General features: G+C 34.3%; 1 protein-coding gene across 5 annotated transcripts in view; it reads right to left on the bottom strand.

Moving 5' to 3' along the window:
- Positions 1–2,185: 2,185 nt before the first annotated feature.
- Positions 2,186–23,021, bottom strand: part of LOC143258442 (puratrophin-1-like) — a 135,137-nt gene continuing 114,301 nt past the window's right edge. For all 5 annotated transcript variants that reach the window (XM_076517386.1, XM_076517397.1, XM_076517406.1 and 2 more), the window contains 15 exons: positions 14,521–14,721; positions 12,927–13,130; positions 11,121–11,851; positions 9,110–9,268; positions 8,445–8,520; positions 7,804–7,977; positions 6,958–7,047; positions 6,327–6,470; positions 5,888–5,965; positions 5,569–5,748; positions 5,145–5,322; positions 4,887–5,003; positions 4,095–4,280; positions 3,390–3,556; positions 2,186–3,213 (listed from right to left, as the gene is read on the bottom strand). In XM_076517386.1, coding sequence (XP_076373501.1) covers positions 3,190–3,213; positions 3,390–3,556; positions 4,095–4,280; positions 4,887–5,003; positions 5,145–5,322; positions 5,569–5,748; positions 5,888–5,965; positions 6,327–6,470; positions 6,958–7,047; positions 7,804–7,977; positions 8,445–8,520; positions 9,110–9,268; positions 11,121–11,851; positions 12,927–13,130; positions 14,521–14,721 — 2,709 coding nt within the window. In that variant the 3' untranslated portion in view covers positions 2,186–3,189. The remainder of the gene's footprint in view (positions 3,214–3,389; positions 3,557–4,094; positions 4,281–4,886; positions 5,004–5,144; positions 5,323–5,568; positions 5,749–5,887; positions 5,966–6,326; positions 6,471–6,957; positions 7,048–7,803; positions 7,978–8,444; positions 8,521–9,109; positions 9,269–11,120; positions 11,852–12,926; positions 13,131–14,520; positions 14,722–23,021) is intronic.

The raw sequence follows: 23,021 nt of genomic DNA, 5'->3' as shown, positions 1-23,021 counted from the left end.
CCTTTCAGCCGTGGGGTCGTCATATGTAACGGTCAATCTCACTATTCGTTCGTAAAAAAGTGGCCCAAGAGCTGCCTTCTCTCTAGTCTTACAATGCTAAATAAGGGACGGCTAGCGCAGATAGCCCTCGTGCAGTTTTTGCGCGAAATTCAAAAACAAACATGTATTAAAATAGCGCTCTTTTCTAACGGCCGTGCTGTGGGAACACACTCATCTCGTGCTAATCCAGACAAAACCTTGAAAACTTATAAGGGCGTAACAAGATGGTTGCGTTCTTGAACTTTTAAACTTTGTTTTGTTGCTAGAATTATTTATTATTACATGACTTCTCGCCTTTATTTACTTCATAAGGCACGAGTAGAAACGAAACGTGGTGTAAGAATGTACGAGAGGTTTAATGACAGGGTCAGTTTATGTTGTTTAAAACAGCTTGCTTAACTCCAAACCAGACATTAACATAGTCTTTCTGTTGTACGTAATGTCTGAAAACCTTATTAACGATTTCCTGCTATTAAATCAAACAACAAAAAACTAGTCTCGCCAATCACACTTGTTCCGAGAACGTTGTGGATGGTAGTGGTATAATAAATTGTATTCTTCCGCACAAAAATAAATAGTTCATTTAAACTCAATGTTTTCTTTAAAACTTTAATTTATGTTCATATCGTCTATCGATAGTAGAACATCTTAATAACTCATTCAGCATTTTTTTTATTCTGGTTTATAAGAAAAGAATACCTCGACAATGAGGTATGGAAGACAAGAGATAGCTATGAGATTCTAATTTTACATTTCTGATCTGAAAGTCATTTGTTGTAAAGTGCGTTTTTAATCATTTTTGTTAGGCCTAAAAAAAGTTTTTGTACCTAACGACCCACTTCGTTACATTCCTCGTAACCCACGTTAATATCATTTGAAATATGATTTTGAATGGTTTAAAATCCCTAACAATGTTTCCGTCTTTTGTTTTTGAGGAATGGTAAAAACTCCAGTCCAATTGGTCAAGGAATGTGTTTTGTCATGCTCTTTTGCAACCGATAGGAATAACATCTGTAAATAATAAACATTTAATTTATCATTGATTCGTTTTACCTTCAAATTATCAGTTTCAACTGAATATTTTCGTTAAATTCGGTTTGATTGTAGCAAAACACGGAAACGAAGCTCTTAAAGGACAACATCAGCTGGCGCCCTCTATTACAACAATATGAATTGTTAACTTCGGTGGGTAATGCCAAGCTAATAATAAAATTCTAATAACTAAACAGAAGAATAAAATATTTGTATCTAGTTTTTAATTTTTAAAAGTTAAATATATTGGTTCAACTTGCATTACGAAATAAGTTGTACATTTGATTAATATTATAATATTTTGAAAACTGTATAATAAAAACTTTTAAAGAATCGAAACTTATTTGAATATGCAAAATACACTAATACGTTTGAACACGGAAGTTTAAAAACGCAAAAAACAGAGTCAACATTAAAGGTAGGTGAAACAGGTGGTTTACAAACCTAGGTATGATCTGTACACAAATTCTGAACACCAATTTTGTCTGAGAAAGTACAGGGTGTTCGGAAAGTCATTGTGCAGTTTTGTATATATAAGTGCACAGCGACTCTTAACACCCTGTATTTCCCGATGAGAAACGTTTGGATCAATTTATTTTTGTAGTGTTTAAAAATATATTCAAATGAAATATTATACTTGAAAACTCTAGAAAGTGGTTTCTTTTATCGGTTGATAATTTGAAAGTACGTCTGAAATGTACTTATCCCCCTACAAAAACAAAAGTAAAATGACCGTGTAAAAATATCATTATAAAAGTTAAGAAATACACTTCTTAAGACATTCCAATACAAGAATTCTTACCTTTGATAAAAAGAGATGCCAAATTTAAACCCGCTTTTCGAGATATGGGAAGTCGTTAATTAATATTAATTATTTTTAGGGTACTCACAAAAATCTCTTTAAAATAAAACCTCGTAAACTATTGTCACTGCACGAACGAATGTAAGAGAGAACTAATCGTTTATAAGTTGGACTCGGTTCTGATAATTTTGCTCGATAGATATAATTAAATTAAACTTTGAACATAAACCTTCAATGTTACTTTATTTATTTTGCCGGTCGTCTGCTGACTTTATATACACATCTCATTAAAGTAAATACACATCATCACAATTTTAATAATAACACAGTTCTTTATTTAACGTACAAACTAACAAAATAGTTAATATTATTTTCCCCAGTGTCCCAATAGGTGTCACTAGGGTACAATCAACAGTATTGGTGCTAATGTCAGAAAATCATTACTGGCTTTAAGAACTGTCCAACATCGTTCGTACTTTTGTGATTTGTTTTATTCGTAACGTTTTTTCAAGTTAAGGTAAATAAACAATTTGTAACGTAAGCCTACTACAGTACGTCCCGATCTGCTAACACTATCACTGTATAAAATAAAATACGCTGACAGTTTAGGCCTAATTGGGCAATTATGTAAATAGAGTAAAAACAGTGTGTTTCTACACGTTATATTATTGTACAAATGTTAGCGAGTATAATTAAGTTAAGAACTGACGTTATGTCCCCTAGGTATTGTGTATTAGTTAGTTTAAGAATCTTAGGGCTAGTATAATTTTCGTCTTTTGCGTAGAATGTGTGTAATAGTTATTCATACACAGCGAAGAGTTTCGTTATAGGAAGTTTAGTTTTCTTCTCAAGTTTCTCTGTTAACTTCTCTTTGGAATCAAGTTACGCGAAACGGTATTAATATAAACAGTTTCTACGATATTTAAACATGCTGTAGTGTACACCAAGTCATTGTAACTATGCTAATGACCTTAAATATAAGATATTGAAATTAATATTTTATAATAATGTATGTTTAAAACTTGTAATACTAAAATCCTGTACAAAATATTAAATTCATTATACAAGAGAAAATTACACAAATTAGAAAAGTTTAAGTATTGCTGTATCCTATATTTAAAGGATCGTAACCTTTATAGTTCAATTACATCACAAAATGAATTTTCTGAACATTAATCCACAGCCTTGAGTTACGTGAAACCTTTCAACTCTGCTTAGTATGGCTTCATTTGTTCGGTCGATAGTTTGGCACAGTTTTGTTTATTTTTGTTTTCGTCTAACAAGTCTTGGCTGACTAGGATACGAGGTTCTCTTGATCATGTCGTGGTAGTTTCTTCGGGCTGTGTAAAAACATTGTGTACTGAGGTTAGAGAAGAAATATTGACACGTTGTGGTTTACAAATAACCTTTTAGACTTTGAACTTTATTTCTATAAAAGACACACGATAATAGGATGAATCAACAGTTATAAGATTGAAGATGGTTGAATAATCACCAGTGCGGAACTACAACTTACCTCTTCTAGTAGCTGTTCCTCAAACAAATAATTTCCTGGAGTTGGTAAATTTGTAATTATAGAGTCATTAGACAGAATGCTGTCACTACGTTCTGGCTTCTTGTGGCAGGACCTGTCCAGCGAAGAGTCACCTGATGACATACTGATATCCGTACCAATACCACTCTCTGTAAACATTGCAAATATTTTATTGTTACACCTTCAAGTGATAAACCATATGTTTTACAATCAAGTAACACAATAGGGAAAGAAATACAAAATTTACTGTGTTAACTCCAGATAAAATAATTATTTCTAAAACTACAAGTTTTCAAATTTTATCAGTTTATAAATTTCTGGTGAAATGTCTGGCAATTCAACAGTAAAACAAAAATGAAACTTGCAGATGTTGGTTACACCAGAAATAAGTGTAGAATAGGTTATTATGGATACAAATTGATTATGACAAAAATACATTATAGAAACATTTACTCTTAATGTTATGCTTTGAAAATAATATACATTATGTCATCAATTATTGTAGCCAAACATCAAGCGTGTTAAATCTTACCAAAGAAAGTTAAAGTAAAAAAAATTTACAACAAAGATTTGCCTGACTTCCTTGTGCTTAATCAAATGTTGCCAGTTGCATAGAGCTTATAAGACCTGTGTTCTTTCACAAACAAAGGTTCAAAATTTTAAGACAGAAGAACATGAACCACCCACCTATGGAATCTTCTTCAACAGAGCTCGGCAGTTCAAACCTAAGGTTTGCAGCTCCGTAACCAGTATATGAAGACTGACTACTTCCCGATGATGAAGCGCTGCTCACAGAAATAATAGAATGAGGTCTTTTGTTGTTCCTTAGTTGATCACAAGGTGGCATAGCAATCGAACTCCTAAAGCGTGGAACTGAAGAAAAAAAAACGAAATCAAACAATTTCACCTTTAAATTATCAAGTGCACCTCTCAACTCTTGTAATTAATGCATAAAGATACAATAAGTCTGAAACAATATATATATATATATATCTTATAAGAATACTAAACATAATAATGGGTTTTTGTTCTTGCACAGTAATTTCCTCGTTTATGTCCAATTCATGAGTGGCAACATTATGACGTCTACTACTAAACCTAAAAACAGAAATATAATATTAAGCTGTTATATGTTAACAAGATATATAAATCAAGAATATATTAATATACATACTGTTTATCTGATCATCTATCTTAATAACTAAATACATTAAACATCAGAACTGTATTCCATCCTGCCATGATGACCGTGGTCGTGTCAATACTATTGAGGGACTTCTGGGTGTCCAGTGAGCTTGAAGCAATTTAATAGATTATTGTGGAGTTTTTCAGTTATTTTAAATCTTTTCCTCTTGCTTAAACATACAGTTAAGTAATAGCAAGAAAAAGTGATGGACATTGTATAGCTTTACACCATATAAAGAACTTGGTTTTGGACCACTTTGTATAAAGCAGCAGCACAAGGTACAACAAACTTACCTCTGTGGTTCTGCTGGATCGCTACTAAGCGATCATTAATCTGATTATCACTAGGTTTGATGTCTAAGCACGGTTTGTTACCAATCCCCATTGATGACATTTCTGCCAACCGCATTTCTGAAGGAAGAAAGAAAACCAGAAATCTTTGAACACATTTGATACTCTTCTGGTTATTGTTCAAATTACAATAAATCTTTTTAGCACAAAATAATTAACCTGTTTCACAAGAGAAACTCTGAAACAACAAAAATGTCTGACCTCTATTCCTTAACGCCTGCCTCCACAAAAGCTTGGAGATCTCCTGGACCCACACAGCCTTGACATCAGAACTTGGTGCCTGAAGCACATATGTGTCATTCAGTTTTCTCTTGCGGAACCAAATTTCAAACTTGTTAATGCTCTCGCCTACACGTTCTGTCATTCCAATATCAGATGTCTAAAACAGTCATAGGAGAAAATTTTTATTTTATAAAAGTCCCTTGATTAGTGATAGAATAGTTATCATGAATTATTAGATTGGTTCTACAAGTAATAAACAAACTAGTTCATTTCTTGCAATCTAAAAGTGTCATTTTATCATGATTTATCCACTTAAATAAAAGAAGTGTAGTAGTAATCCTACAGGATAAAAGAGACTGAATTCTACAAATGATTGTGTATCAGGTGGGTTTATAATACTCACTTTTATGCTGTGCTTGTATTGGTAAACATCGTGGCTATTTTGACTGAAATCCTTTCGAGCTTTACTGAAAAGTATAAGGTCTTCAAATAGAAAAACATGGCGTAACGACTTGCGTGATCGCCCTTGCCAGACTATGAATTCACCCTGACGCAGAAGCCGTCCTTGTTCCTTTAAATTTACCTGGAACAAATGCCGATATAATATGCAACAAGAATTTTCACAACATTTTCCCAAAAAATGATACACGATTGTTTGTATATAAATAAGTAATTCACTTTTATAATTAGAAATATTTAGTGAAATGAATTATAGCACTTACATCACAGTCTCGTAGGCTGTCCATGGCTAGCAGGTCATTCCCATGACACAACTGAAAGTGGACCATTTCTTCTGCTGCCTGTAGGAGTGAATATAGTTTGTAATGCTCTTTTGGAACTAATGGTCATTGGAAGGTGAAGAGAAGGTAGTAATCACACCAAACACAATAAAAAATGTGGTATTTTTACACCATTACTCACCTCCAGATCCTGGTTCTAACACACAACACTTTGACAGTAGTTTATTACACCATTACTAACTTTCAGATCTTGCTTCTAACACACAACACCTTGACAGTAGTTTATTACACCACTGCTAACCTCCAGATCCTGGTTCTAACACACAACACTTGGACAGTAATTTATTACACCAGTGCTAACCTCCAGGTCCTGGTTCTAACACACAACACTTGGACAGTAGTTTATTACATCTTTACTAACCTTCAGGTCCTGGAACTCAGAGTTCTTCTCTGGACATTCCTTTAGTAACTGTTTCAATAGAAGGACATACTTCCCCATTCTTTGTACAGGTTTAAGCAGGTAAGAAGATAAGTCCATTTTGTCACCCAACTCCAGCTGTTTATTCTACAACATTAAAACGACTTATTAACAGCGTTAACATACATAAAATACATTGTTAAATCATTGTACCTAATTATTTATCTAATGCTTTATAATACTTAATGTAGAAGTTTTTCACATATTTTTGTAGATCAACATACAAAATCAATCATTAATATTCTGTTATTTACAACAATGCTACAACTTGCTTTATGGAATACAATGCAACGTGTATTTATAAAGAAGAAGAAATCCTCTTCAAAATTTCTTGGTTTGACTACAGTATAAGAATGACCAATAAAGAAATGGATAGATTACTGGTCCATATTCTCAGATTTACAGGAAGCATGTTGGATAAATGGATATAATTAAATGTGACTCAGGAAGGAAAGATTAGAAAACACTTCCCTACTATGTGCAGTTTTTCAAACACAACTGTAAAACAAATTTATTTCATTTTTAAAATGGTGAGTCAGAAAACATCAAAGATATATGACAGACATTCACTTACTCTGAAGAAACTGTTGCCATATTCCACCATTAATGAGTCTGATTTGGGTTTATTTTTATTATACAAAGCATACAAGTAAAAGTGTGTCTCCTGTAAAAAGAAAAATCTTTCTTACAAATAGAATCTTTTGAATATTTAGACATTAATAAACTTTTCTCAATACATAAGTTAATTACAATATACAGTTATTTTTACAAAGCAATTGGGTACTAAATATTATACACCCACGTGCTGTTGGAATCAATGAAGAACACTAGAATTATCCTGAACTCTCGTTACAAAACAACTGAACCTGTGAAGTACACTAGAATTTCCTGAACTCTCGTTACAAAACAACTGAACCTGTGAAGTACACTAGAATTATCCTGAACTCTTGTCACAAAACAACTGAACCTATGAAGTACACTAGAATTATCCTGAACTCTCGTTACAAAACAACTGAACCTGTGAAGTACACTAGAATTATCCTGAACTCTTGTTACAAAACAACTGAACCTGTGAAGTACACTAGAATTATCCTGAACTCTAGTCAGAAAACAACTGAACCTGTGAAGTACACTAGAATTATCCTGAACTCTCGTTACAAAACAACTGAACCTGTGAAGTACACTAGAATTATCCTGAACTCTGGTTACAAAACAACTGAACCTGTGAAGTGCACTAGAATTATCCTGAACTCTTGTTACAATGGTTGTAATTAAGAATGATTTATTTTCATATAAACTTGTGGAACAAATGAACAGATCAAATGATATTGATATAAATAGAAGACAACACATAAAGCTTCAAATGTTAGGTTTATTTACATTCAAACGACAGTGTTAAAACACAAACAGAACTACTTACATATTTAAGAAAACACTGGCCAACAAGAAATGGTGAAGGGTCACATTTTTCTAGTTCACTAAGAAAGTGGTGTTTGTGAAATTCAAAGATTTTTTCTATATTACCAAAGACAACATTTCTTTGGCCTCTCAATGCTTGTGGTATGTCTTCCCGTAGAAGCTCTGGGATATAGTTCTATGTAGAAGAACAAGATACGTCTATAGATGTATAAAAACACAATGAAGGGGTTCATCATAATACCAACTGAACATACACATTTCAACATGTTACACGGTAATTACTATTTAACAATTCTGTCACTTTATTCAAAACGTAACTGAAGTGAAACATTTTCAACCTAACAACTTTAAAGAACTTTCAAAACATAATGTGTTAACCTTCAAATCATTAACACTGATTAAATTGAAGGTTGTAGAAAGACAGAGACAATAAAGATTTTGATTAATTATGTTTCTTATTTTGAAACAAATTGTACACAATTCCTAACTCCATTCAACTTCACAAAACAAACGTCATCAAATCAAGTTGCTTCAAGCAACACCACCCACACCATCTGTTCTCAGTCACCAAGGGCAGTTGGACTACCACTTGATGTAATTAAAAAGGACCAATGTTTCTCCCATAACATCTGTTGTTCCTACCTCAATTATGTATTCCAGAGACCTGACGTAATCTTTTTCTGTCTGAATCATCTCTCGCATAATCAACATCAGTTGTCTGAATTCATAGAAAAACAATAATAATATATCATTCTTGATTACTATGAGATCATTTCCTTTATCTTATTAATAAAACTAAAGAATTTACTTACATGTTTTCACAACAGATTATAATGAATAATAAGAAACCTGAGTACTTGTTGGACAAAATACACTTCACAGTGACAACAGAGAACAGCTATTTTCATCAGAATATAAAATTTCATTTCAAACAATCCAACCATTTACAGTCCGGAACATATTAACTTAACTACTGCATAATGGAAGCACAACTCATGATTGGCCGTTATAAAAACAGAGTGACAAAACTGATCTTCAAAACAGCATCAGGAAAACAAACATCACTTAAAACTCTTGTCACTTGTTCACCAAAAAATGATTTAGAAATTTTGACTAAAATTAATACTATTAACTATATTATATAGAGCTATCTTGACAAGATATATACATATATTTACATAACAGAAATAGTTTGAATTATTAACTGTTTAAATTAATCTGTGTAAAGGTTAGTGTGTTAAGTCACAAAAACAGTAAATTCTTTTCTGACATATTCACACAGACAGGACACTTTGTGAAGCGTTTACTTTGTAGTTTTTGGTTGTTTCTCTGCTCCTCGACCACCTCTCTGACTGGATCGAAAACTCAGTGTTTTTGTTAAGTGACTGTTAACAGGAACAGGGCCATCACACGGCTGTGGAAAGCTCTTGGCATCTCGGGCCTTGGTGCTACCACCAGCATCTTTCCTGAAATAGTGAGAAAAGGAAGTAGGCTTTATGCTAAGTTATACATCTTACAGAAAGGAAGTAGGCTTTATGTTAAGTTATACATCTTACAGAAAGGAAGTAGGCTTTATGTTAAGTTATACATCTTACAGAAAGGAAGTAGGCTTTATGTTAAGTTATACATCTTACAGAAAGGAAGTAGATTTTATGTTAAGTTATACATCTTACAGAAAGGAAGCAGGCTTTATGTTAAGTTATACATCTTACAGAAAGGAAGCAGGCTTAATGTTAAGTTATACATCTTACAGAAAGGAAGCAGGCTTAATGTTAAGTTATACATCTTACCGAAAGGAAGCAGGCTTTATGTTAAGTTATACATCTTACAGAAAGGAAGTAGGCTTTATGTTAAGTTATACATCTTACAGAAAGGAAGTAGGCTTTATGTTAAGTTATACATCTTACAGAAAGGAAGTAGATTTTATGTTAAGTTATACATCTTACAGAAAGGAAGCAGGCTTTATGTTAAGTTATACATCTTACAGAAAGGAAGCAGGCTTTATGTTAAGTTATACATCTTACAGAAAGGAAGCAGGCTTAATGTTAAGTTATACATCTTACAGAAAGGAAGCAGGCTTAATGTTAAGTTATACATCTTACAGAAAGGAAGCAGGCTTAATGTTAAGTTATACATCTTACCGAAAGGAAGCAGGCTTTATGTTAAGTTATACATCTTACAGAAAGGAAGTAGGCTTTATGTTAAGTTATACATCTTACAGAAAGGAAGTAGGCTTTATGTTAAGTTATACATCTTACAGAAAGGAAGTAGGCTTTATGTTAAGTTATACATCTTACAGAAAGGAAGTAGGCTTTATGTTAAGTTATACATCTTACAGAAAGGAAGCAGGCTTTATGTTAAGTTATACATCTTACAGAAAGGAAGCAGGCTTTATGTTAAGTTATACATCTTAGAGAAAGGAAGCAGGCTTTAAGTTATACATCTTACAGAAAGGAAGTAGGCTTTATGTTAAGTTATACATCTTACAGAAAGGAAGTAGGCTTTATGTTAAGTTATACATCTTACAGAAAGGAAGTAGGCTTTATGTTAAGTTATACATCTTACAGAAAGGAAGTAGGCTTTATGTTAAGTTATACATCTTACAGAAAGGAAATAGGCTTTTTGTTAAGTTATACATCTTACAGAAAGGAAGTTGGCTTTATGTTAAGTTACACATCTTACAGAAAGGAAGTAGGCTTTATGTTAAGTTATACATCTTACAGAAAGGAAGCAGGCTTAATGTTAAGTTATACATCTTACCGAAAGGAAGCAGGCTTTATGTTAAGTTATACATCTTACAGAAAGGAAGCAGGCTTTATGTTAAGTTATACATCTTACAGAAAGGAAGCAGGCTTTATGTTAAGTTATACATCTTACAGAAAGGAAGCAGGCTTTATGTTAAGTTATACATCTTACAGAAAGGAAGCAGGCTTTATAACAACAAAAATACATCTCTTGATTTCCAAGTTGTAACCACAAGAAAGTCTTACCAACTCTTACAAGAAATTTATGACAAATGCAACTTTTCTAAGCGTGGTTTGTTTGTATCACTACTATGTAACAAAGTTAGAAAATCTTATGCAATACTGAAATATGTGTTCTGAAATCGATTATGAAAGTTATCTTTGATTAATATAAATTATAGTATTGATGTGCTAACAGTTTTTACTAGACGTTTGTATAGAATAGTCTCATTAACACTATAAAACACTTATAAAGAGTTTGTTCTATGTGCTTACTGTCAGTTGTTTGAACGTAAAACAGGGCAGAAGACATAAGTTACAATATCTTATTTAAATATTTAAAAAGCTTTCTCACCTCTCATATTTCTTATCCTTGTCACACACTACTTGCTGGAGGTTTGGGCTAACAGAGCTTTGACTATCTGACCTCGAATGCCAGGTGTTTGCCTCACCAGGTTGCCACATTTGACTGTGACGCATCAGCTTCCTGATTGGTCGGTGATAAAAGTGCCCATCTTTAGCCGAATTGTGAATTGAGGCAGCTCCAGCCACAATGCCACCTATTATTTTATCTTTCAGTCCAACAAAGCTTCCTCCATTATGGCTCTTTATCACTCCACCAGGAGGAGCTTCTTTCAGGTTGGAGATGCTGGCCCTGGCTTCAAGTTTGCTTCGAGAGATGGTTGCAACTGGACCCTGGGTGGTAAGGTCATCTGTTATGAGGCCTTGGCTAAGTAACTGTTCCTCCTTCTCTTCCATGTAATGATCTAACTGAAAACTATCCATCATTGCTGGTCCAGAAGGATGGTTACTAGGAAATGAAGTGTAAGATCCGACAGGAAAACTGTAGTTGGAAGTTGACCTTTGACAGGAGAAGCCAGGGTTTCTTTTTATGGGGGTACTGGTACACTGTGGGATCAAGGAATACTGGGAATGAACTGTACTCGGATGGGAGGCTCGTGATCCAATGGGTAAATGAGAACTCCATTGTAAAGATTCCAATTCCATTTGCTCTTTAGCTCTCATTAAAGTGGCTTGTCTAGTTTGTATCAAATCAATTGTGTCTTGGCAACGAGCCTGTGCTGTCTGTAAAACAACATGACAAGTATATCTTTATGCTGTTGCTGTTATAATAGTTATAAAACAGTTAAACCAACTAAATTAAACTCAACAAAAAAGAGGGAAAAACAAGAAACATCTAATAACTCCTAATTTTGTTTACAAAATAAAGAAAAATTTCTCAACAATGTAAAAATATTATCTTGGGATTTTTTTGTGAATTATTTTCTAGCACCCAATAAATTTGACCAATAAAACCTTGGTACATTAGACTACTTCTACATTTGACTACCAGCATTTGTCAAACTGAATACAGTTTATGTTACAGCATTCACAATGACAAATAAAACAAAATCAGGAATAAATGCTTGTACTAAAATCAGTTGTGTATAATTCAAAGTTTGGCAACATTATAGTAGATGAAACAACACAGAATATCCAATGAAAGATTTTTTTTTAACCTTTGACCATGATAAATGTTTCGGTTTTCTTAACATCTAGTACAACAAAGTGTTAAATGTTCCTTTGACAATTTCTGAGAAATGCCACATATGGTTATCTTTAATTTTGAGCTAACAGACTAGAGGGGCAGCAGCAAATCAACTGTAACACTGACTATTAATTGGGCTACTTTTGTCTGGCCAAAAATATTTTGCAATTCGGGCAAGCTATCAAAACCTGAAATTCATAGTCTAACCATGTTAACCATTAGGCCAAACCTAGCCAGAAAATAGTGAAACAATACTTGATAAATAGTTCCAAATCAACTATACATACTTCACACAAATTTAATAAAAATACATAAGTAAATCAAAGTTTTTTAGTTCAGAATGTGAACTTCCTTAAAATCAAATGCAGAATTTTCTGGGATATTTTTCTCAAACAGTTTCTCAGTGGTTAGGGTTAATAACAGCTCGATATAATTTCTTACTGTTGTATATGATTCATGTCAGGGTTGGCATGTCAGTTTTTTCAGCACTGTTCTGGGCTACGTAAGAATTAAAATTATCTGATTCCAGTGCCTAAGTACTGTTACAGTAGGATTTTATTTTTGTAAATGTTTGTCATTAAAGGCAACAGTGCAAGCTGTTTCCACATTTACCTTACACTGGTCAAGCAAGCTTTCATTCTCCAATCTTGTAGCCAAGTCTATCATCTCTTGAAATGTCTCCTCTGTGATTGGTGGATTACTGTCTATATAATCTTGAAGAGCCTTGGTTAAGTGTATCAGTTCTTTACGATTTGTTGTTTTGTCAGCCTTTAGGCTAGAAACGAATTTCATGGTCTCCAATGCCCATTCATAGGCCTAAAGAAGAAGAAAGACAATATTATTAGTGTTAGTAACCAATACGTTAACATGAAGTGCCTTGTTGGTTCGGGATGCCTGTGTCAAAAGACACAATTACAACACGTTGGTGAAGTGTAATTTATAGAAGTTCATGTAGTTTTCCTTGAAATGCTTGAACTTACTGCGACTTTTCCACTTCTATCATGGGTGAAGCTTTTCTATTGTTCTTGTAAGGTTGACGTTACAAGATACACGAAATCTCTTTTGTAGTCATTCCAGCAACTAAGTAAGGTAAAATGCTGGAAGTTCGGGTTGATTTTTTTACTACAAAGCTATGAAAACTGCATACAGGGTGGCCCGTAAGTCCCTACACATCCATATGTTATTATGTTATATTCAGTTACGCATGTATTATAAATTTGTTTCTTTTTTTCAGAGAAATATGGCCGATGTAAGCCCATGTTGAGGAAAATGTCTTACAGAACATGGCGTCGCATAATATTATGCAGCGAGAATGAGGAACAGTACACAGATACGCTGGATACATAAGATATATGGATGGGTAGGGATTTACGGTCCACCCTGTACAAAATACAAATGCTAGTGGATTTTATTTTCTATTCTTTTATTATTATTCTGTTGTTGTCATCCTTCTGCGCAAGCGTCTTTACTCGTCAAGAAAAATGCGGATTTGTAGTGTCTGGTTCATGCTCACATTTTTATAACAGAAAGATTTGACTTTGAAATCTCATGATGAATTGCTTGTTTGTTTTTTGAATTTCGCGCAAAGCTACTTGAGGGCTATCTGCACTAGCTGTCCCTAATTTAGTGGTGTAAGACTAGAGGGAAGGCGGCTAGTAATCACCACTCACCCCCAACTCTTGGGCAACTCTTTTACCAATGAATAGCAGGATTGACTGTCACATTATAACGCTTCCACAGCTAAAAGGGCAAACATGTTTGGTTTGGGGGGGAATAGAACCAGCGACTCTCAGATTAGGAGTCGAGCGCCTTAACCACCTGGTCATGTCTCTGAATAGAGAATACGTGGACACCCTAAAATATTATTTGCACTTTACGCACTGGGTGCATTATAAGAGTAATAGTCAATTCCTTAGCCTGGTAAGTAGTTAAAATTAAGGGCGGCCTCAGATACCTTCGTGATAAATATTTGAATATTCGCGTTCTAATTAAAACTGAACTTATTGTTACCCAACTTTTATCAACCGTCGTTAAAAAAACCAAAAACTCACTCAACAGTTTGTTAGATATGTTTATCTGACCTATAAGGTTCCCGACTTCTCAATTCAGTTTTATTTAGTTATATAATTCGGGTATTTCTTGTCATCGTAAATAAAGACTAAAATATAATAAATATAAGAAAAGCGCCACCACATTAGTTAATTACCCTGTCCAAAAGGCTAAAACATTTCGCACTATCTTCCAACCTCTCTTGTGTGTCTTCAAGACGAGCCGTGAAGTTGTGAAGATGCTTCGTCAGGGAAGTCGTCATAGCTTGTATGTCACGGTGCCCAGCAATATGGGGCGCTGACGGCGATTCCAAAGTGGAAGCTTCTTCCATCAGATCATTACCCTTTTCTATCTGACGCTATATTAAAAAACAAACATTTATTTATCACATTATACAAATTTCAAGTATACACATTGTAAAGACTGTGATTGGTTATGAATTAAACTACGTAAGAAAATTTTTACTTTTTCTTGTTCCTGGACAGAAAGTGTTATTTCACAGTTACTTATGCCTAAAGTAAGTGGAAAAGACCTATTTTTCTCTTCAAACTTTGCTTTTCTGACCTGGGAGCGTATAACGAAAACATGATGGCAGACTATATCTGGTGGCTGATACGTGAAAGTGATTTATAATACAGTCGCAAATCTGAGAAAACTACTCACTTCTAAACATTTATGTATAGCTTCAGCATAAATACATGTAAATCTTGATTCATACGTTGTTTTATTCAGACCTTATGTAAATGAAAATGTGCAAATTTGTCCGTTTTTACATAGAAAATAGGTTAATTTCTAAATTTCATTATCCAGGTCACAAAATCAGTTTGAAGGGAATAATGAACATTTTCTGTACTTTTACAACATAAGCAATTAAGAAATAACACATACTATCCAGAAACAAAATTTGTGTTACGTAGTGTTATTTATATATGTTACGTAAGCAGAAAGAATGACATGTGTTTCAACGTAATACGTGTATATACATACAATATTATTAACCGTTTGTACAATATTTTACGTGCTATTTACACGATAAACTTTTTAACCAGTATCAGACAACAACAGTGAATAATTTAATGGAAGAGCTAAGTCTAATTAGGCTATTTCCAAGAAAAAAAAAAAAGAAAAAAATATTCAAGAAAAAATATATTCTGGAAATAAGTGTAGCCATGGATTTAATATCGTTCAGAATATAAGAGATAATAAGTTGAAGGGTTTGATTAATGAGAAAGGTAACTTACTCTTCTGGCATCCTGAGATATCGTGTTTACCTCCTTACTATTACATGTTACCTGAATTTTAGTTGTGGGAATAGAAAGTTATTCAAAGATTTGTAAAACACGAGCTTACCTTGTAGTACAAAACACTTTACGAAGTTTTGAAGTAAAGTTTTCACTCTATTATTCTTATAAGTTTGTTTAACGAAAACTAGAGTTAATTATGGGACATTTCTACAAACGTAAATAAAATCACAACCTGTATCTTTAGTACTTCAATTTTTCAATATTACAGCTTCGTCAGAAGCAACTGATATCCTACAAGTTCATTAATTCAATTAAATCTAAATTAGTGAACTTATAGGACATCGAGAGTACCTGAAGATGCTGCAGGAGTGAAATAGTGAGGTAATAAAGTCGCATTCTGGATATATAGATCGTGATTTTATTTGTTTGTAGAAATGTCTTCGTTTTGATAGTCAGTAAAAGAGAAAACAAAAATATCGCAAGTCGAACACGAAATATGCAGTCAATACAACTCTAGATGTTTGGAGCTCGTTGGATTTCCAAAAATCGAACTAATTATGATGCACAAGTTGTCTAAAGAGTTCAAATTCCCTGCACTCAAGTTACTTGTTGTTGTTTTAAAAACATATCTGTGTTTTAGAAAATTCAATGAATGTTCCCAACTCTCGCTGTAACAAATCCCTTGATGGTTTTAGTAGCACCACTATATTACGAATAAAACTTGAAGTTTGTTCTTATAAAATTAAATTATGATGGTTAAATTGTGCTCCCGGACAAAAAAAAAAAAGCATATTTTCACAACACAAATCCGCTATGACACAAAGGAACTGTTTAACATGAAACTGTACAAGTTTGACGTGTATGTTAGGTCTTATCGCATCGTTTGAGGACCTTGAAAAGCTTTTAAACACGACAGTAGAATGAACAGTTTATGTTTTTATCAATTCTGTCGAATCATAAAAGGTTTTTTTCTGGTTCTAACACATCATTTACGTCAATGTTCTACTCGGTAGTTGCACCAACCAACACAATTGTCTATAATCGCACTCAAGAACTAATCTTCAAACAATACTGCACTCTAATGAACATTAAACGTTTTTCTGTTTGGAAATTTTATGATCTACTCTTCGAAGGTTCGAGAAGTTCGGATTACTTTTTTCAATTAAGAATCACATTAACTGTTGTTTTCTTTTTTCTTTTGTGCTTAGCAACACTTGCCAACGTGAGGGGTTTGGTACAGTTTGTTTGTTTGTTTAGAAATTCGCGCAAAGCTACTATAGGGCTATCTGCGCTAGCCATCCCTAATTTAGCAATTTAAGACTAGAGGGAAGGCAACTAGTCATCACCATCCACCGCCAACTCTTAGGCTACTCTTTTACCAACGAATAATGGGATTGACCGTCACATTATGACGCCCCCACGGCTGAAAGGGCGAGCATGTTTAGTGCGACCGGGATTCGAACCCGCGACCTTCAGATTACGAGTCGCACGCCTTAACGCACCTGGCCATGCCGGGGCCGGGTTTAGTACAGAATGACACAATATTGTTGTCATCACGAGACGACTGGCTTCGATTTTATGTTGTTGTTGTTTTTTTTACAAAATATTTCACACAAACAACCCTTAACTCACGTATAATTTCCAAAACAAAACACTAGATACAATTTCTACAGGTCTCTCTCGACTTATTTAGGTTTAAAACAGGCATATACAGTTGGTTTAAAACAACATGTTTCTCACTTTGTGAGTGAATAAGCCTTCAGACGATTCTACATAATTTACTAGATTTGACTTCATCACAACATTACACTTACTTTACTTTGTGATAATTTAACTTCGGTTCGTTTTCTATAAACACCTTTTAACTACTGACATCACTAACCTTTTAACTACGGACATCACTGACCTTTTAAATACTGACATCACTGTTCTTTTAACTACTGACATCACTGACCTTTTAACTACTGATATCACTAACCTTTTAAATACTGACATCACTGACCTTTCAACTTCTGACATCACTGACCTTTTAACTACTGACATCATTGACCTTTAAGTACTGACATCACTGACTTTTTAACTTCTGACATCACTGACTTTTTAACTACTGACATCACTGACCTTTCAACTTCAGACATCACTGACCTTTTAACTACGTTTATTTTTTGTCACAGGTTTCATATTTCCTTTTTCTAAGTTTCAACTTATATAATCGTGACATGAACTGAACACTGGTGTTTCACAATGTGCACACTATTATAAACATTATATACTTTATTGTTTAATTTACGTGTAGTTTTATTAAATAAACTTACGTCCACACAAGTTTGTTTATCTAACCGCATAATGTTTGTTTTCAAACAGACCAGGACTTATCGATCTAAGTCGTAATGCCTGTAAAGCCTAGCTTAAATGGCGTGTGTGAAAATGATAGAATATGGAAAATTCAAGAGAAGAGAATGAAAACTACTGCAAATTTTTCGCGAGTGGCTTATGAACGAAGAGAGAGAGAGTTAGGCAGTTAGAGATCTAATGCTTAAATAGCACAAGTTAGAGGGCAGCACTTTCGAAGCATGTAGGTAATTCGAGCTTCTGGCCCGTGGATATCGGACTAACTACTGAAATTTTAACTTCTTAACCACAAATCCGTGACGTATTTCTGATACGTCATTAAGACGCGTGTTAATCTCGTCCACGTGCAAAGTACGTGCACCACATTACACGATTACCAATGTTTATAATAAAAAAAAACATTATATCGTGGTGCATAGACTGAGATAATCGCGTGGAGAAGATAAGCAAATCTGCACGGGCTTGTGAAGTCCACGTTACTTGGTGGTTACAGTAAACCAACCGTAGCCTTCTACTTGCCCCCAACCCTTAATCCTGCAATATACCTAATGTTCCACGTAGTATTTGATATAAAACAAAAAGTGAGTTTAAAACAGGAAACACGTTCCTATTGACAAATACAACATGCACCATACTGTTGGAGCCCTTATAAATATTTAGTTAATTACTGAAATGTGATTTCCTGTCTTGGAAAGAACTGTGTCACCACACACATAGATCATCCTCACCACTCATTCATTGCCGAGACACGTACGTGTACTGTGATTACACTGATTCTTTCACAATAATTAGTTAGGATAAAATAAAGTTCACCATCGTTTCTTTTAAGAATTAGGATAAAATAAAGTTGACCATCGTTTCTTTTAAGAATTAGGATAAAATAAAGTTGAGTATCGTTTCTTTTAAGAATTACTTAGGGTAAAATAAGGTTGAGTATCGTTTCTTTTAAGAATTACTTAGGGTAAAATAAGGTTGAGTATCGTTTCTTTTAGAAAGAATTATTTGGGATTGTTTACAGTAACTTTCTGTAATAACTTTAAATGCCAAGGAACAGGTACTAACTAGAACTCACGTGCAACAACTATGACACAACATTTAGAATTCTGCATCGTTGAACCACAGATTTAAAATCTGAGAAATTTTGAGCATATATATAATTACACATTATAATTTGTTAGTATTGAGTTTAATCTTTAGTGTCAATAAAAAGCAAGACCACCACCTCAATATTATGGCTTAGAGTATTTAATAATGGAGTAGAACCGAATCAATCCTTACCTACGGTACATTTCTTATCACAACACTGCTGTATATGTATACTGTGAAGTGTCACTAAGCCTTTCTTCTCTAGCCACTGGTTTATAATCGACTGAATATCGGTTCTGTGTTTAAACTCAGTAAATGCACGTGTGCCACAACCACGAGGCGTCAGCTGTTGACAGACGTCACGCTGGCGCCTTAATCTCCCCACCTCACATCCCACATAATGAACTGAGTAGAGACAGGGTTACGAGAGTCAAAGCTTTTAACCCGGCGAATTGGAGACCCCGCGGCGGGAGTATTTTTAAACTGTGATCATGTGTGGCTTCCAAAGAGAAGCTCGAGCGAATTAGCTGGTTCGATAGAATGCAAGTCCACCTGCCTCGTTGGTGACAGTTTAGAAGGTTTTTCCGTATACTCACAGCTGTTATATTAGCCTCTAGCAGTTTGGTAACCAAACAAGGCTACTAGGTTATACACTTTCAGCTGGTTACCTATAACCAAATGTCTTCATAGTGGCTTAGAATATTCTCACAATATGTCAACTGTAGGACGGATAAACGAGTAAAATAACATGTGTTTAATAATTACTAACACCGATTAGAAAAACTGTCGTTGATAAATTTGTAAACCACGTAAGTTGAAATCACTTCAACGTTCGATTTTTTTTTTCAAAATTTTCTGTCCAGTATTGCCATGCACTATTACACGATGGACTCTCTGCACGTAGCCATACCTAATTTTGAACTTAAAAACAAGGAAGCTAGTTAGTAGCAACCACCGCCAATTCTTGGGCTACTCTCAACTGACCAAATAGTGAGATTTGAATATCATTCTTGTGACTAAACGTGGCCAAAACGTTTTTGCGGCAACGGGGCACAAACAGGAATGATAGTACTTACCATCCGGCCACACTAACCACGAGACCTAGTCCAAATATCTCCCAAAGCAACTTATCAAACACGTTAAAAATTAAATCGACAATTTGAGAGTTCGATCCCCGCCCTACCGTGAGCTCGAGGCCTCGGATTAATTCAATTCAACTACTGTATGTGCACATGGTCATGGTTTCGTTCTCTTACGATTTGAGCGAAAGTTTGACACGTTCTTACAACGCGCGTTTCAGAATGCTCGACAAATCAACTTCAAGCTTTCGTTGATAAAGTCCACCAACATTTCTTACAGTGAGCACTGCTTTAAGTTAGAATCTAACAAAACCCCTGTCGTTAATTATAAAGTGAATATTAGAACTTCTTCTAAGAACAAATTAGACTTTTAATTTCCACGTTGTCGACTGCTGACCAGCGAACGTCTGTGTTACTAGGTAACTGTTACAAAGTAACTTTGTCCCATTTGATTTGGGGTCAATTTAATGGTCCAATTCGAAAGTACGTCATTTTTTTCCTCACTTCTTACCCTTTTTTTCTGTAGCGGATGACAACAATAATAATAAAGTATATTTATTTTAACCAAAGGCAAAATTTTAAAAAGTCTATGACGTATAAAACTAATACATTTATAGTCATTAATTTAGGTTATTAAAGAGCGAGTTACAAAAACTTAAAACATCCCACAAATTTTCACCATTTTAAAGAAACCTCACAATATTTCTTGGGTTTTCTGACTCGAGCTGTCTTTATTAGCCTTGTAACAGGGTAATCTGTAGAGATTATACGCCACAGATAACGTTATCTATTGGAGCTCTGGTGAAAATAAAACAATTCTGTGTTATCATTATCACACAGTAGAACCATTGTATAACACCGAATAACGAATTTACCACAGTATTATTCATCTACCTAAATTTAGATTACTGAATAGCGAGTTGAAAAGGCTTAAATATTATATAAATGCAACACATTGATTGTTAGGGTGAGTTTCGAAATACGGAATCTATCCAAAGAGTCACGTGCCCAAATGGTGCGTCACGCATGACTGGCTGCCTGCCCCACGTATTCTGGCTTATTCAGTTCGCAAAGCTACGCAATGAGCTCCATGAGCTATATACATTGTAGGGATCTCACCCTGAACTTTAGCGTTATAAGATATTAAGCTTACATCTGAGCAAACCAGAGGGATTCTATAAGTTAACCTACATGTATGTAGGAACATCAAAAAGACGCTGTGTTGTTCTACGACTTCTCATTTGTTGAGAATTCGTCAAAGTTTCATTATTTCCCAGTAAAGTTTCTCTTGTTGTTCGCGTCTTAGTTTTTAAAGCGCACACACAGCTATTCACTCTGTAATTTCTTATTTTATATACACGTGTTCTCTGAGTACACTATTCATAATCACACAACGACCGTCGCGCCACATATCAAGGCGACGAGTCTTTCCATGACTTCCTAATTATTAAACAAAGTAATATAAATCTTAATTTAAAACCAGTTATTACTCGTGTCTCGCGGAGGAAGGAAGAAGGCGGAGATAAATATATATATTACATTATTTCAGTCACTACATAATCGGCCCTCCGCTAGTACAGCGGTAAGTTTACGAATTTACAACGCTAAAATCAGCGGTTCGATTCCCTTCGGTGGGCTCAGCAGATAGCTCGATGTGGCTTTGCTATAAAAACACAAACAAACACACATTATATAATTGATTGAATTTCAGTTCGCTCACGGGTAAAACTCTTTGATTTTTTTTTTTTTTTTAAATGGGTAAAAGTAGTTGAAATTTCTTTCGTCACCAACATAAACACTAATTTTTACCAACAAACTGATAAACTGTTTGAATGTTTCTTGTAGTGAGGTGCTTCGCAGCAGTGTAATTTTTTTAGTTATCCAGCTCAGTAGAGAAGTACAAAGATCCGGGTACACGCGCTCTTCACTTGTGCTCAGCACATATTAAGCCTTACCGTTGTGGTAAGTATCCAATATCATGAAAACGTTTTGGGTACGACGCAACTCGTCCTAAACGAGTTGACTGACCTAGACCAAACTTGTCATACTACGTTAGTAGTTCACAAGAAAACCAGTTACAATGCGTAGAATAAACATATCTTTCAGTTTCCCGCTCTTTTCTGATTAACACCATTTAACTTTTAATTTGTATTAGGGTCAGAATGACTGATTAAGCCTAAATTATAAAAGTATTTTATAATTAGAATATTTTAAAATATTTTTTAATTCTTGATGTATACTACAATTTTTCCATTGAAGCAAAACTCAAGATTATTATTAAATTCAATTCATTAAATATATTAAGTTTAGACAGTAGAAATCTTGACCACATCTCTACTACAAAATGGGCAGCTTTGAACAAGAAGTGACGTAACTGTTTTGCAATTTCTGCAAAGTTTCTCGACTCCACTGCCACGCCTCCTTATTTCGTATCCAGTTCTAATTCAAACAACTTTCTTGGAGAATGAACGCCACTGAAAATCCTTGCGGAGATTTTGCTCACTTTAGGCATATTTGTGTTTTTCAATAAAAAAAGATGGAGTTTTGCAGTCTTCTTCAAACTACCTTTAAGGTAAGACATTTAAATTGTATTACAGAAGTTTCAAAAATGAGAGTCCATTATGGACTGAGAATTTAGTTTTACTTGAAGACTTTCACCAGATCTGTTGGATCAAGAACAGAGCGCCTACACGATTTAGCTCCCTATACACTGTTCATATTGAACCACTTCTCGACACTGGTATTACTGATTAAAATGTTCTTCTACTCGATGAAATAATCTTTGTTCTGATATAACTATTTGGAAAAAAATCGAGCGATAATAATGGAGGTACCAAATCCGTTTACAATAAAATTACACGACAAGAGGAGTGTGGTCCGAAGAAGTCCATCAAACA

Source organism: Tachypleus tridentatus, chromosome 1 (assembly GCF_004210375.1).
Source record: "Tachypleus tridentatus isolate NWPU-2018 chromosome 1, ASM421037v1, whole genome shotgun sequence".
NCBI classification, from domain to species: Eukaryota; Metazoa; Arthropoda; class Merostomata; order Xiphosura; family Limulidae; genus Tachypleus; species Tachypleus tridentatus.
The sequence above is the reverse complement of the archived record's forward strand: the minus strand, read 5'-3'. Positions and strand labels throughout refer to the sequence as shown.